Source organism: Carex rostrata, chromosome 12 (genome assembly GCF_964058835.1).
Source record: "Carex rostrata chromosome 12, lpCarRost1.2, whole genome shotgun sequence".
NCBI lineage: Eukaryota > Viridiplantae > Streptophyta > Magnoliopsida > Poales > Cyperaceae > Carex > Carex rostrata.
In genome coordinates, this window is record NC_135929.1 from 1,603,356 (window position 1) to 1,617,420 (window position 14,065).

At 33.5% G+C, this 14,065-nt stretch overlaps 2 protein-coding genes across 2 annotated transcripts; both read right to left on the reverse strand.

Moving 5' to 3' along the window:
• Positions 1–4,302: 4,302 nt before the first annotated feature.
• LOC144562930 (early nodulin-93-like) lies at positions 4,303–5,065 on the reverse strand. Its single transcript, XM_078312301.1, has 4 exons — positions 4,943–5,065; positions 4,786–4,847; positions 4,603–4,678; positions 4,303–4,511 (listed from the first exon to the last, which is right to left on the reverse strand). Exons 1-4 carry the CDS (start codon positions 5,004–5,006, stop codon positions 4,420–4,422), a joined length of 294 nt encoding a protein of 97 aa, XP_078168427.1. The 5' UTR covers positions 5,007–5,065; the 3' UTR covers positions 4,303–4,419.
• A 3,236-nt stretch (positions 5,066–8,301) lies between these two features.
• Positions 8,302–11,279, reverse strand: LOC144562927 (protein AMEIOTIC 1-like). Its single transcript, XM_078312298.1, has 5 exons — positions 10,066–11,279; positions 9,854–9,953; positions 9,539–9,622; positions 8,930–9,430; positions 8,302–8,632 (listed from the first exon to the last, which is right to left on the reverse strand). Exons 1-5 carry the CDS (start codon positions 11,013–11,015, stop codon positions 8,540–8,542), a joined length of 1,728 nt encoding a protein of 575 aa, XP_078168424.1. The 5' UTR covers positions 11,016–11,279; the 3' UTR covers positions 8,302–8,539.
• Positions 11,280–14,065: the final 2,786 nt, after the last annotated feature.

The following is a 14,065-nucleotide window of genomic DNA, read 5'->3' on the forward strand; positions in this document are numbered from 1 at the left end:
TGTAGTGATGAGACGATAAGAGAAGCTATGTTATATAGCTAGAGCCTAGAGGAGAGAGCAGTTATATACTTATATAGGAAAAGTAGCATTTGGTTTTGAATAGAAAACCTGGGATTGTGACCCTTGTTTCCTCGAGTCCGTATCCCCCCCGGTACCTGAGGTGCAACTAATAAAAATAGACAACTCAGATTAATTTCATCAAGGCTAAACTCAATTCGGTAGCTGTTGAGGCTTAGGGGACCTGCTTTGAGATTCGTGCCAAGTGAAATGAATGGTCCAGATTCACCACTTGCACCTCGGGTACCTGGGGTGATGCGGATTCTGTTTCCTCCTGGTTCAGTGGATATTAAATTGTGTCAACTTTAAGAAAAGGAGCAGATTTGAATCCGTATCTTGCACTCCTTGTTTTTGGAAGAGAGCTTTTTAAAGCACCTTGGTTTTTCTTAACTAGTATGTTGGATTTGAGAATCATTGGTTAAGTGCTTAACTAGTGGAGTTCACCTGGAATCTTGCCTAAGGACCACTTTATAAAATTTATGAAAAAGAATAGTACTTCACCTAAATTTCACCAACCTTTTTTATCCTAGCATCAAAATTAGAAACTGAATCCTTCAGTCAGGTAAAAACTAAAAAGTAAAGAATGATCTTTTAATTTGGAAAAAAATGTGGTGCCCTTTGATTTGACAAATTAATGTAAATGAAAATGTATTCAATTGATGGTTATAACTTATACATGCCCACCTAGTTTCAATCTAAGATTTAACAAATTAATGATGAATCAATGATGATGCGCTTGATAATTAATTTATGGTCTTAATAATTTAGGGCCTATACGAAGGGAGTAAACATTTTACTGTTCACATGAGAAAAAAAAATCACTCACACTGAATTTTTATTTTCCCACGTGAACAGTAAAAATCAGTTCAAAAATTTTCAACTCCATTCTCTTTCCTCTCCATCCGCCGAACAGAGCCTAAAAGAGTACATCATGCCGGAGCTTGAGTTCCTATCAAATTATTTTACATGCCCACCTAGTTTCAATCTAAGATTTAGCATGATGAATCAATCATGATGCGTTTGATAATTAATTTATGGTCTTAATAATTTAGGGCATGTTCGGAGGGAGTAAACATTATACTGTTCACGTGGGAAAAAAAATTCACTCAGACTGAATTTTTATTTTTCCATGTGAAGTAAAATCAGTTCAAAAATTTTGTAATTCCATTCTTATTCCCTTTCACCTCCATCCGCCGAATAGGACCTAAAAGGGTACATCAGGGCCGGAGCTTGAATTCCTATCAATTTTTTTTTTTTTGGCAGAAAGTTACCCAAAAAGGATAAAGAATTAAGGTCTATTCGGCTATCCATGTTCCATAGTTCTTTTTGGACAAAAAAAATTAAATAGATTACTTTTCTAAAATAGTGTTTAAGTGCAATAGTTAAATTACTTATTTTTATTTCCAACTGCTCTTATAATTTGTGACAAAAATAAAATTGACTTTGAGCTAATTTTTTTTTTCCAATCACTGGAGCTTCCAACTCCTCTTTTCAAATTGATTTTGTTTAATATTTATTTTGGTTTAAACAACTTTGAACTTCCAATTATTTTTTGTTTAATATTTCTGTTCTTAACAATAATGATTTGTTAATAATTTTATTATTATTTCTTGTCCATCAGCAACATAAGCCTATAGTTTTCTAAACAATATTTAATTAATTGATCAAATATAAGACCAATATCGTAAAGTTTATTATATACTAACCATAATTTTCAAAATCAAATTTACTCTTGAAGCTATTTTGTTTTTTCATTAACAACAAACACAATTCAATAATAAAATAAAACAAACACAATTTAAACAACACAAAGACAATAATTAATTAAAAAAACACAACTTAATAATACAAGAAATTAAATAAACTAGTAACACTCAATTTTAATATATTAAGTTAATTTGATCATAATCAGTTATTAGTATCAATACACTTAATATAATTTAATGAGAGTATTACATCTTCTATAAAAAAAAATAACATCCTAACAAATTTTCCATGCATTTGCCGAACACCTATATTCTAAAATTATTTATGTTAAATAACTTTGGTTTTGAAAAATTGAAATTCTCATTCCCATAAAAATTACCGTTGCCGAACGTCCTAAATATATTAACAGAGCTGGTTTAACTTCCTACAGTCCGCCAGCCATATGCTTTCATGTTGTCCCTATCTGTGATGTGCTGCATGAAGTCTAACTTACTCTGTCAATAACTTTACCCAAAAAAAGGTTTCTGTTAGCTGCAGATTAGGAAGGCGCTTAGAATACTCCCAGCCGAATCAAAATTAATTTGGTGCCTACTTAGAATATAGGGGAGATCTGCTTTCAGATTTGTGCCATATTTAAACGGACGATTCAGATCTCATTCTACACAGTGAGGTATTGCAATGGAATGAGAAATAGAGTCACTGCTCTGTAACTAACGGAGTTTGACACTTTTGAGTCCCATGGTTTGTGTTACAGGGTTACAGCTAATTAATTTGACGCTGAAAGCGCTTACACTGTATAATTGTGTATTATCTAATATTGAATGAATTTGACGCTGAAAGCGCTTACACTGTATAATTGTGTATTATCTAATATTGAATGGTAGGTAGGTAGGTAGGTAGAGGTTGAAAACGGAGCGGATACGTAGCGGATAGTGTAAAACTATATTCATGTCTCATTTATTATTCTCCGGATTAGAATACTGATATGAATATTTATTAAAATAATATAAAAATATTAAAGTTCATAATATTTATCTAATTATAATGATGAATAATATAATTTTTTTATAATATATGATACATATCTACTATTCGGATTCGGATAATTAAAACTTAAAACCATATCAGTATTCTTATCTATACAAATATTCGGATATAGGAAATTTAGATCTAAGTTTTTAAATACGGATAGAATAATTTCATACCTTTTTCACCTAATAGTATAATATTCATTCAAAAAAAAAAAGTTAGTACAATAGAACAAATTGTTAGACTTAAAAAAGCCTCTGTTTTGCCGTAGAGATTACAATGGGGCCCATAGTTCACCACAAAACTTTTCACCTAGGTTTTTGTTTTGTTTTGTTTTTAGTAGAAACGCGCGAGAAAGAAAGAACTGTATATATTGCCACTAGGGGTGTTGATTGGATCCGGTTTATTCAATTTTGAACTGAATCTAATTAGTTCGGATTAAATGGTTCGGTTTTTTCAGTTTATGGTTCGGTTCGGTTCAGTTTGGTTTGGTTTTTTTAAACCGAATTATAATTTCAGTTCGGTTCAATTTGGTAAAATTCAAAACCAAAATAATTAAGCCAACTAAACTTTTATATATTATGAATTTGATCAGACTGTTCGGTGTATTTCTTAATAGGCTAATACTCCGGTTTATTTCTTAATCAATTGCTTTAAATACTTTGGATTATTTCTTAATACTCAGGTTTATTCCTTAATATACTTCGATTTATTATAAATCAATTGTTTTAAATAAACAAATTAATATATTTCGGTTTGAACCGAACAAACCGAAATAAAACTTTGATTTGGTTCAATTCAGTTGCAATGCTAATTCGGTTCAGTTCGGTTTTATTTTTAAAACCCAATTATAATTAACTTTGGTTTGCCTAGTGCAGTTCGGACAACCGAATCAAACCGATGAACATCCCTATATATTATTGAGTTCTCAATTTTAAATTTTTAATGGATACCGCATTTAATGGACTATGATCGGTAACGTCTACAATAAAGTAGACACTTTTTGCTAAAAAAAAAGCGCATTTATGACGGTTGTCCGTCGCAAAAAGAAAAAGTTGAATAATGAAAATAATCCGTCGTAAAAAGTCATTTTTTTATCCTCACGAAAAATGTCTCATTCTTGTTGTAAACAGCGATCTTTTAAATTGAATGCTAGCCCTCCGATCACGATTATTCTGTCCATTCGAACTTTTTAATGTACTGTAGATTCAATAAATAATATTACATGCCCATAATTAGGTGCATAGAAATGATATCTGTTTTTGCTGGATAGAAAAAAACCACAATATGTCAACTCGTATTGGTTACAAGATGAAAATACAAGGTTGGTAAGAAATTATGAAAGGTTATTTTGAAAATTGTGTTTCTCTAGCAATTTTGAATAAATTTATGCAAAAATATGATGCGTTAAATGCAAGATTTAAATAATTAGTTGCTCACAACTCACAAGTAACAGTTAATGAGATAACTGGGGAAAAAAAAAACAGTCATCTATAGCAACCTTTAAAATTAATTGAAGAAGAAGAAGCCATCACTGTTTTTATTGCTTGAATATTTTACATAGATTTGTGCTTCAAGGTGAAGCCACAAATTAAATAAGCGGGAAACATAAGATTATACGTCTGTTTAATTAGGCCTATTAGGAGCACCAAAGGAATTCTTTCTAGCAGAAGCCAGCACAGTCTTATCCGCTACAATGAAATACGCCATCCCAGCAGCTGCAAAAAGTAATTCAATCCAATTAGTTTCTGTAATTATTCGTTGAACAAATTAAATTAAAAAAATATAAGAAGAAAAGTAATTACAAACCTGTAGAGATGATAAGTGCCTGAGCAGTAGGATTGAGGTTGGTTTTAGCCCATGGCATCATTCTCACGCTTGCCAACTATAAATCAAACATTTAAAATTCTATTATAATGGATGAAATTAAGATCCACAGTTAGACAAAAAAAGAAGAAGAGGAAATGAGAAACAGAGATTTTTGACACTCACAGTAGGAATAGCTGATGCCACAGTAGCAACAACAGCTGCCTTTGCTCCAGCCATTACTCCCTCTACAAAATACCGAAAATGAACTAACTGATCAAAATCTAATAAAGAGCCAATTAATCAAAATTGCAATATAATAGCCAAATATTTTAATTTGTACCATGGGAGCAGCGCTTAGCTAAGGCGAGTTTCTGATCCAAAGAAGCACGAGTTACTGAACCCATATATCCTGAATTAATTTTTCAAGTTGCTTGAAATATGAAATGAGAAGCTTGTGTGAGTAGTGTGTAGCTTGTAGTTGGTGTGATATGTAACTATGTAAGGTGTGTGTTTATATAGGGAAAGTAGCAGATGGTTTTCAGTTGAAACCAGGGGGTAGTTGGTGGGGCAGAGTTTATTATGGCGCAGTGTAGTGTAGACGTGTAGTGAAGTCCCTTGTTTTCTTCTGTTTTCTTCTGTTTTCTTGTGAAATGTGGATATTTAATGGACAATATCTTATGATATATATTTTGAAGAGGTCACATCATCAATACTACATTCAGAATCACGAAATAAAAAATGATTTTAATTCAAATGTGCATCAGATTTTTATGTACATTTTGTCTAAATGTTCATCTAAAAATAATAGTTGTTAATTCTTAAAGAGGTAAAAAAAATGATAGTAATATCAAAGTATCTATCTTTTATATAAGGAAGTATTGTTTCACAATATTTAATACAAATCATTTATTTACATCTACTAATAAAGTCTAAAATATCATTTTTCTTCAATGAAAAAAGTAAATATATTGCATTTCTCTGAGTTAAATTTTAATCATAAAATATATTTTAAAATAAGGATTTTATACTTGAATGGTGGTACCCTAATTTATTAAGATCAATTCAGTCGTCTTTTTTTTACCGAGCACGCCAAACTTGAAAACGCTCCTCCAGCTCCAGGTAAAAGGTAAAAAGTGAGCTAGCTTATAAACAAACTGGGGGGCAATTAATGATTCAGATTTTCGCCAAACAATGCGGCCATCGCTCTCTATGTGCGTGCCACTTAAAATGTGTTTGTACTTTGTACTGCTCCCAAAAAGGGGAAATAAATCTGCTGCGACTCCTGCTTTTTCAAATCTAACTATTAATTTTTGGGAATGCACGAATCTCAAAACATATAGATAGTTAGATTTGGAAAAACAGGAAACCTGCCATTCCAAAGAATCGCAGCAGATTCTCTTCCCCAAAAATTAGATAAGAACAATATAGTGTGCCTGCATATGGTATTCAAATTCACCGGGATAGTCCTATTAAATTTATAATTGTTTATCGATCCCAAAGCACTATTGCATTGGATGCATCGTGGTCGTATAGATTGCCAAATGGATTGATTAGTGTAACCATTAGTTAGCTTTTTATTATATGATAAGAGCACCAAAATTTAAGAAATAAATGGTAAGCTTTATTTTATGACAAGAGCACCAAAGTTTAAGAAATATGAGAACCAGTTGTTTATACAGTGATAAAGGTAATGTCATATGTGTGTACTCATGTCAATGAGTACAATACGAGTTTGGTGGAAACATTTTCATATCCGTACTCGTCGCTAAAATGTAAAAAAATTATATCCTTGCTCTTTTTTTTTTAATACAGTATGGGTCGGATAAACGAATAAAAAAGTATCATTCACATCTTGATTTGTGATTTCGATAAAATATTTTTCAAAAAAAGAACAATATAATGATGAATGCAACTAATTTGTATTATGAAAATTTAGTAAAATACTAAAATTTATTATATCATCTATTATCTTCATACAAATATATATCTATATGTATAATTTAATTTTTAAAAATTATCTTATAGAATAACATATAAGATAACGGTAATTTACCCTTATCGTATCCGATAAGCTAACGAAAAAAAATTTACCCTTACCTGTCTTTTCGATATGATTCGAGTCGAGTAAATAGATAAAAGGATGCCATTGACATCCTTATTTGTGTGTGAGATTGCGGGTTCGAAATTTGAATGAAATTTTTTTATTTATATTAAATAGTTAGATAATTCTTGCTAAGAAAAAAAAAGTTTGACAAATATCAAGCTGTTATCATTTATAAAATATTTAAAGCATTTGAAGCAGAGGTCAGAATATCTCAATTTCTTATATGGAAGCAGCTAATAGTCCAGGCCCTCAGTCCCCCGAAAATTTTCGGACTTTTTACACTAATTCTATAAACAAGTTCATTAGATCCGGTAATACTATGAAAACAATCCTATAAACAAGTTCAATGGATGTTCTGCAGATGAAACCGCGTGGTCCCAGATGAAAACGCGTGAAAGCTGTTGAAAACGCGTGAAAGCTGTTGAAAACGCGTGGTCAACGAACAAAGTACAATTGGCAGTTAAACTGGGGACCACCTTCTGTGAACATACACATATTATTCTGTAAACATATAAATGTTATCCTGTAAACATACACATATTATCCTGTAAACAATTCAAATTTCAAAAAAATGAAAAGCTGTAAAAAAAGAAAGGGCTTAAATAAGAAAAATGGCGGTCGGTTATGGCAGTTGAAAACTCGTGGCTTAAAAAACACGTCGGAACTAAGTTAAAAATGAAGGTTTTTATACGCGGGGATTTTCGAGGAACTGTAGCCCAGGGAACGTTACCTTTTCTCTTCCTTTATAGCTGGTTACTTAAGTAATCAATAGCATTAATCGTCTTCTGGACATCTATTCTAATTACTTCTGTTATTCGACCAAACAAAAGAAGAAGAAAAGAAACTAAGAACAATTTCTTTTTTCTTAAATTTAGAGAGAAATTTCACTGTTTAGCAGCTGTAATTATAAAGTACCCATAGTTTTGGAGACCTCGGTCGTTTTCATCAGTTTGTAAAACGTAAAGACTTCACAAAAGAAAACATAAACTGTGGAGTGTTGATGCAGGTTAAAAACTAGATGAAACGTGTTATGTTGAACGTAATATTTTATGTAAAAGTTGAGACCCTGAATGTCAAAATTAATTAATCAAAGATGACAAACTATGACCATATATGCCCTTTGTTATTTAAATTTATTGTCAATTTAAAAAAAAATTGTATAAACTAGTCACCCACCCAATGCCAAGAACTCGATCATTATTTTTTTTTATATTGTTTGTTTGGTAAAGAATTATTTTTCTAATTATTTTTCTAATTTTTTGTTTTTTCTGATAATCAGTTAATCACTCTTTTGTAGTCATGGATCTCAAATTAATAGTTTTTTTTTTCGTAGTCATAGATCTCTAATTAATATAACAGATCCTAATTTAGATAGTAGACTTGCAAATATTGTTATAATTAATTGTAAAATAGCAGACATTTAGATTAATTTTTCAATATTTGTTGATGCATTAACTCTTGTAGTTCCCACAGGTCACAGAACAGTGAGATGATTATAATTGCTGAAATATGTAATTCATCTAGGAAAGCTAAGTCCATCTATGACAGAGTTAGGTAACACCAGACACCACGAAAACATAACAAAAATCTTCCTCTGTAAATATCCTGTGGACTAGTTCAACAAAACTTCCTGTTTTAGTGCATATCAACCTTGACAATCTATCACAAAATGTTCCTAAAAGGTTGCTTCAGTGCATACTAACAACAAGCCTGACCAGTAACAGTCTAACGGAGCAGTGGCAAACACATAACAATATGGCACGGAATTGCTTATTAGTTATAATTAGTAAGAGACAGAGACAGACCCATGCTAGAACCAGGTCGGTAGCTACATCAATACTCCTTTGAGTTGGTATCTGTTGGAGGCACCATAGCTAAGATCAACTCATCACACTCCATTTGACTTTCTCCATAATTCTCCATTCCCTATAACGACAACAATAGATTTTATACACAAGATAATCATATTATCAAATATTAAATATTTATCCACAAACCATTCTCCCGAGACCCGGTTAACTGCTGAGGGTCGGCATTACAGATATCTTTTCTTATAAAATCTCATCATTTTAGTAAAAATCAGATAAACTTTTCTGAAGGAATCTTTATTCAAAATCTGATTCATCTTTTGTTAGTAGGAGTGTAAGTTGAATAAAATCCAACAAAAAGAAGGAAAAAAAAGTTGCAATCAGCCAAGGCCGGATGGGGAAAGGTGGTACATACAGGAGATAAATATCCGGCACTGGGCTGAGGGGCCAGGCACAGAGCCTGAGACTGTGCAAGGGTTGCCTGTGATTGGGCCTGGGTCTGATTCTTTTGGGCCTGGGCCTGGGCCTTGGTCTGATTCTTACACTGGCTATTCTGCAGGGGTTGGTGAAAGAAAGCCGGGCATTGTGGAGAGAGAGAAGATGTGGGGCTGGGAAGCAGAAGCAGCTGTGGCGTTGACGTGGCAGATGACGTGAAGTGGGAAGAGTAGCTGCTGTCACTTGCCATACTTGGCTGAAGAAATGTGCCACGAGGCTTGTCAATTTTGAACCCATTTTTCATCTCCGTGATCTTCTGCTCACCGACTTCATTACCCGCCATCGCCTGCTTCCCCTTCTCCTTCTCTTGCACAAACTGCATTTTGCTGGCCGAATTGGCTTGGCTTGGTTCTGAGAAACCCATGGCCAGTTCATCGGGCCTTCTCTTTTCTTTCTCCTCTTTCAAGGAGCAAATTTCTTCCTGTTAAAACTAACATTGTTTGCATGAGGGAGTATGTGTGGAGATAGAAATGGTGGATTGAAATTGAGAAGGTTTGCACAAGTTACACATGCATGTAAGTGAATTTACCTTCATTGCCAGGAATGAAGTGGAGATTGTTGTCAGCTGCTTTTGCAGCTTTCGGTGTTGTATGAGAAGACTGTCGTGTTTCTCCTATAAAATAAGGGGAGAAGAAGAACATAACACACTCCTATATTAATGAATGCACTTTATCTGGAACAAAAATGTTAAATGCATATCATTTGACATTAATTACTTATAAAAAACGATTGAATAAGTATATAATAGACCAGACGTGTCCGTATCTATCCAGAAATTTATGATTTCTTAACTGCACGGTCACTAGAAATTAATATATTGCAGAAAAAAAGCAAGGAATGCTACCTGCCAATCCAGGTCAACTGCTTGTATTTGCAATTGGCCTTGGCACTGTTCAATCGTCAACTTCTCAGTTTCCTTCAGTGACTTCAATTCCTCAATTTCACTAGATACAAAAGAAAATTTTCAACATTACTAATGATCTTGATATTCCATATGTGTTGTCTGTCTTTGTGTGATTCAACAAGTAAGAAAGAGCTACAAGGATAATTGCTTACCTTCTGAGAAGATTGTTCTCTGCTCTGAGTTGCGAGGCAATCTTCTTGCAATGGCCATGACAGGTACATATTGAGTCAATATTTCCTGGCTTCCAACCAGAATGAGGAGGAACCCAGTACGGGTCAGTGATCCCGGCCCTGCGGCGAATCTGCACCAGGTCAGCTGGTTCGAGCCAGTACTCTATGGCTCCCTCCGAGTTGTGCCGCCTAACAAGCCGCTCTGTCCCATCAGCAACAACCATACCCACCGTGTGTTTGAGCAAATGATCCAGTAACCCCAAGTCACCAATGCGCTTTCTCGTCTCATTCCTCAGGTCGAGCCGGAGCACGGGATTGCGCCATGTGGCACCCATCTTTCGTATCACTTCTATAAATGTTTTTTTGGCATATTCATACCGTGCAGCTGACCACCTGCAGGAGCCCTCGTTCTCTGTTCTACCTTTTGTCTCAAGCTCCTTTGTTTCCCTTCTCTCTTTTCTATTTAGTTTGGTACCTTTCGTACAGGTGCCTTCCCTCTTTCTTTTGCCACAACTGAACTGCTTCTCTAATTGCACTCTGAGATTATACTCCTCGTCTATCTCCCTCTCAGTCATCCCTTGCTTGACATTTTTTCCCACCTTATTGCTAGACCCCTTTGTTTCTCTCAACCTCTTTTTAGGTACCTCCTTTTTTCTTACCACCTCTACTGAAGGTAAATACAAAGAAGAATCCCGGTGCTTTGGCACATACACCACCTTCTTACGGATCCCCCATTGGAGGTCTCTGCTTCTTCGCAAGGTGCGCAAGCAGGATCCTACCTCATCCACCAAACCTATCTTCGTCTTGGCAGAATCTGAATTAAAGAGCCAGAAATTATCCATGCAAATCTCCTGATAGTAAATTGATCTCGGCCCCGTTTCAGGGAGGAGCTTTGAAGCCTGATTCGAGCTTATCAGGAAATGCTCATCCATTCAGACTCGGTTTGCTTGGATCGGTGCCAGAGAGTGCACGAGTCGAATCATAAACCAGACAGAAAAGATAAAGACAAGCAACGCTTCAAAGACGAATCGAGAAAGGGAAGAAAGAAACTTTGATTTAAACAAAAATTGGAGAAAGAGATGGATTTGACATCGCGTGTTTTACTTTCAGCTGGATGTTGGATATGATGAGGAGCTGCAAATGATCAATTTCGTGGAGCGTGCCTTCGGTTGATTTATTTTGCAAATCGCGCCTAGTTCAAATTGAGGAGCTGAAACTGGCGCATAAACAACTCTTGACTAGTTATAGTCTTATAGAATTCTATTTTCCAATATTACCCCTGCTAATGAAAACAGTTATAGGACAAAGAAGGGCTTTTTGGGGATTTTATTTGGCACAGAAGATCAAACCGGAGAAGGGAAAGGAGGGGATTTTTGGCGGTTAGTGATGCTGTTGCCAAACCGTAGCACTGTAGCAGTACTGTTTGTAAGGCAGGAGGCAGACTTTGTCTCCTTTTGAAGCTCACGCTGTCATACCATACCGGGAAAGTATCCTCTGCGAATTTTTTTTTGTGCGGAGCTTTTAATATGGTCCGTTCGTTTCGAATCGGACGGATCAGATCAGATCTTATCCGAATTTTAAAAAAACTCAAAATTTGGTGAACCCTTAATCCAGTCCGTCCGATCCGAAACGAACGGACCAAATTAAAAGCTCCGCACAAAAAAACTCCGCAGAGAATAGCGTCCCATACCATACTTGCATCACAGATTTAGAATTTAGCTCATAATTTGACCATTAAGGCTTTATTTAGAAGAGTAATCAACTGACCATTAAGAATGCAAAACGAAAGGAAGAGCGTCCCGTCCATTGATGCTCCGACTACGAGAGGTTTACAGTTTAAGTTTTTGTTAAGTTAGACTAAAAATATTTATTTTTTACTATCATCTTCCAACTATGTTATTAATGACAATATAGTTAATGATGATGATCTTTCTTGACAGTTAATTTAATAATTAATACTCAATTTTAAGTATGAATCAATATAATATCCTCGATTGTTTAAGGTATGATATTTAACAAATTTATGAATTATTATTTTTTTATTTGTAAAAAGTTATCAAACTTCTTTGAAAAAAATATATATAGGCACGTGATGAAATATTCACAATACATAAGATGTTTGACATTTCATTTTTTTTTTTTTTGTATTTATCCTTTATTTATTTCTATAGGAAATATATAGTTTTATAAAAATAAAATTGATAAAAAAAAATTATTTATAAATAATTACCCAATATTATGAAGTACAAGATTTGTATTAGTTTATAATAGATATTGAAAATTGTAAAATATTAAAATTCATAAAAAAAATATTTTTTTTAAAAAGTAAATTATTGAAGGTATCTGGTCATTAGCACTATAGCATTTTCGACTTAAATTTACAAACTGTCTATGTGACAAGAAAGATCAAACATACAAATATCAACTAATTTGGTTATAAATTAGTAATCAAATATGTGCAATCAAATTGTATCTCAAATAAACTAAAATGTTACAAACTGAACAATGGAAAAGAAGTAAAAGAACGTTTACAATATTATTATACCTTAATTAGGAAAAAAAAAAAAGGAGTAAAATATCTTCATTGGAAAACAAACAATAAACAGAACAATGGACGATTCATTCAAGTAAGGACTAAGGAGGATTCACTTGAAAATAATTTTTATTTATAATCTTATTAATTCGTCAAAAATTAGATTCAGTTTGAAAATCTTACATTACAAAACCCTCATCTCCAGATATAATATGAAGTTCGGGCTTCTTGAGGACCAATGTCAAAGCCCACATCTCTCAAATCAAGTGTCTTGAGTAGGAGCTTGATTACATTCCTTTTAGAAGAATTGAAGGTCCCAGTAAATGTCCCAATCAGTGCTGATTTCCGCTCCATATTTCGTAGTAATTAAGAGAACAAATATTCTCATGATGCTCTTTCTTGTATTGGGATTCTCATATAATTCACAGATCAACAAATTAGAAGGACATCTGCCAAAATTGCTGCTTCGAGAGATGCTAAAGTATCAATAACGAGGAAATCATTTGAAAGCTTGAGCATTTCGATATTTAAAAATTTGAGGTAAAATTGAAGAAGGCGTTTAGGTGAGGGAATAACCGGAAGTGATGAGGAGCGAGAGGGCGACCGGAGAAAAGTGAGGTATTTTGTTAATAATTTTGTAGAAGAGTAGAACTGAGTGTTCTTAAATTCATCAAACTTCTAGTCCTATGTGAACTCGACTCTAAAATCTATTAGTTTCAAATAATGAATTAAAATTATTGAAATCCATTTATCTTACGAGTGATGCGTCTACATATGAAAATTTTAAATTTTCAAATTAATTTTGTATAGAATCAAGTGGCCAAAAAATAAATACATTAAAATAAATTTATAAACCTTCTAATTTTAACCGCTTGACTTTATATCAAATTAATTCGAAAGTTAAATTTTTTTCCGCATATATGCATCACTCGTAAAGTAAATAGATTTCAACAAATTTGAATTCGTCGTTGAAGTCAATCCGATATTTTTTAGAGTTTAGTTCACAAATATATTTAATGAACTTAAAAACACCCTAGTTATACTCTTTATAAAAATGGTAATTTGTTTGATGATTTTTCATGTCAAAACATTTTGTCCAACATTAAAATTTCATACTTAACAATGATAAATTCAGTATCTGATAGTGAAGAAAATTCATCACGTTATTAACGCTCCCGTCGTAACATTATAGCAGTGTTGTAAATAACAATATGCGCTCGTCAGACGGATAGGATACCGCCAAGCGATTATAGCAATGTTGTAAATAACGGTATGTGCTCGTCGAACGATGTCACACCCCGAGACAACCCGCCACGTATTTCTACGTAAGACGTATTTGCATCACATACATTATCAATAACAAAATCAAACAAGCTACTTAATTGAATATCAAAACGAGTTTATAACATAGAAATAATTATAATAGACATGGCTAGTAAACCAACTACT

Bases quoted from the DNA above. Each gene is read 5' to 3' on its own strand.
- LOC144562930 (XM_078312301.1), bottom strand. From the start codon at position 5,006: ATGGGTTCAGTAACTCGTGCTTCTTTGGATCAGAAACTCGCCTTAGCT. The intron at 4,848-4,942 runs GTACAAATTAAA...GGTATTTTGTAG, and splicing joins AGCTAAGCGCTGCTCCCATG to AGGGAGTAATGGCTGGAGCA. The intron at 4,679-4,785 runs GTGAGTGTCAAA...TTTGATTTATAG, and splicing joins TGGCATCAGCTATTCCTACT to TTGGCAAGCGTGAGAATGAT.
- LOC144562927 (XM_078312298.1), bottom strand. From the start codon at position 11,015: ATGGATGAGCATTTCCTGATAAGCTCGAATCAGGCTTCAAAGCTCCTC. The intron at 9,623-9,853 runs GTAGCATTCCTT...CTTATTTTATAG, and splicing joins CAGTTGACCTGGATTGGCAG to GAGAAACACGACAGTCTTCT. The intron at 9,431-9,538 runs GTAAATTCACTT...TAGTTTTAACAG, and splicing joins CTTCATTCCTGGCAATGAAG to GAAGAAATTTGCTCCTTGAA.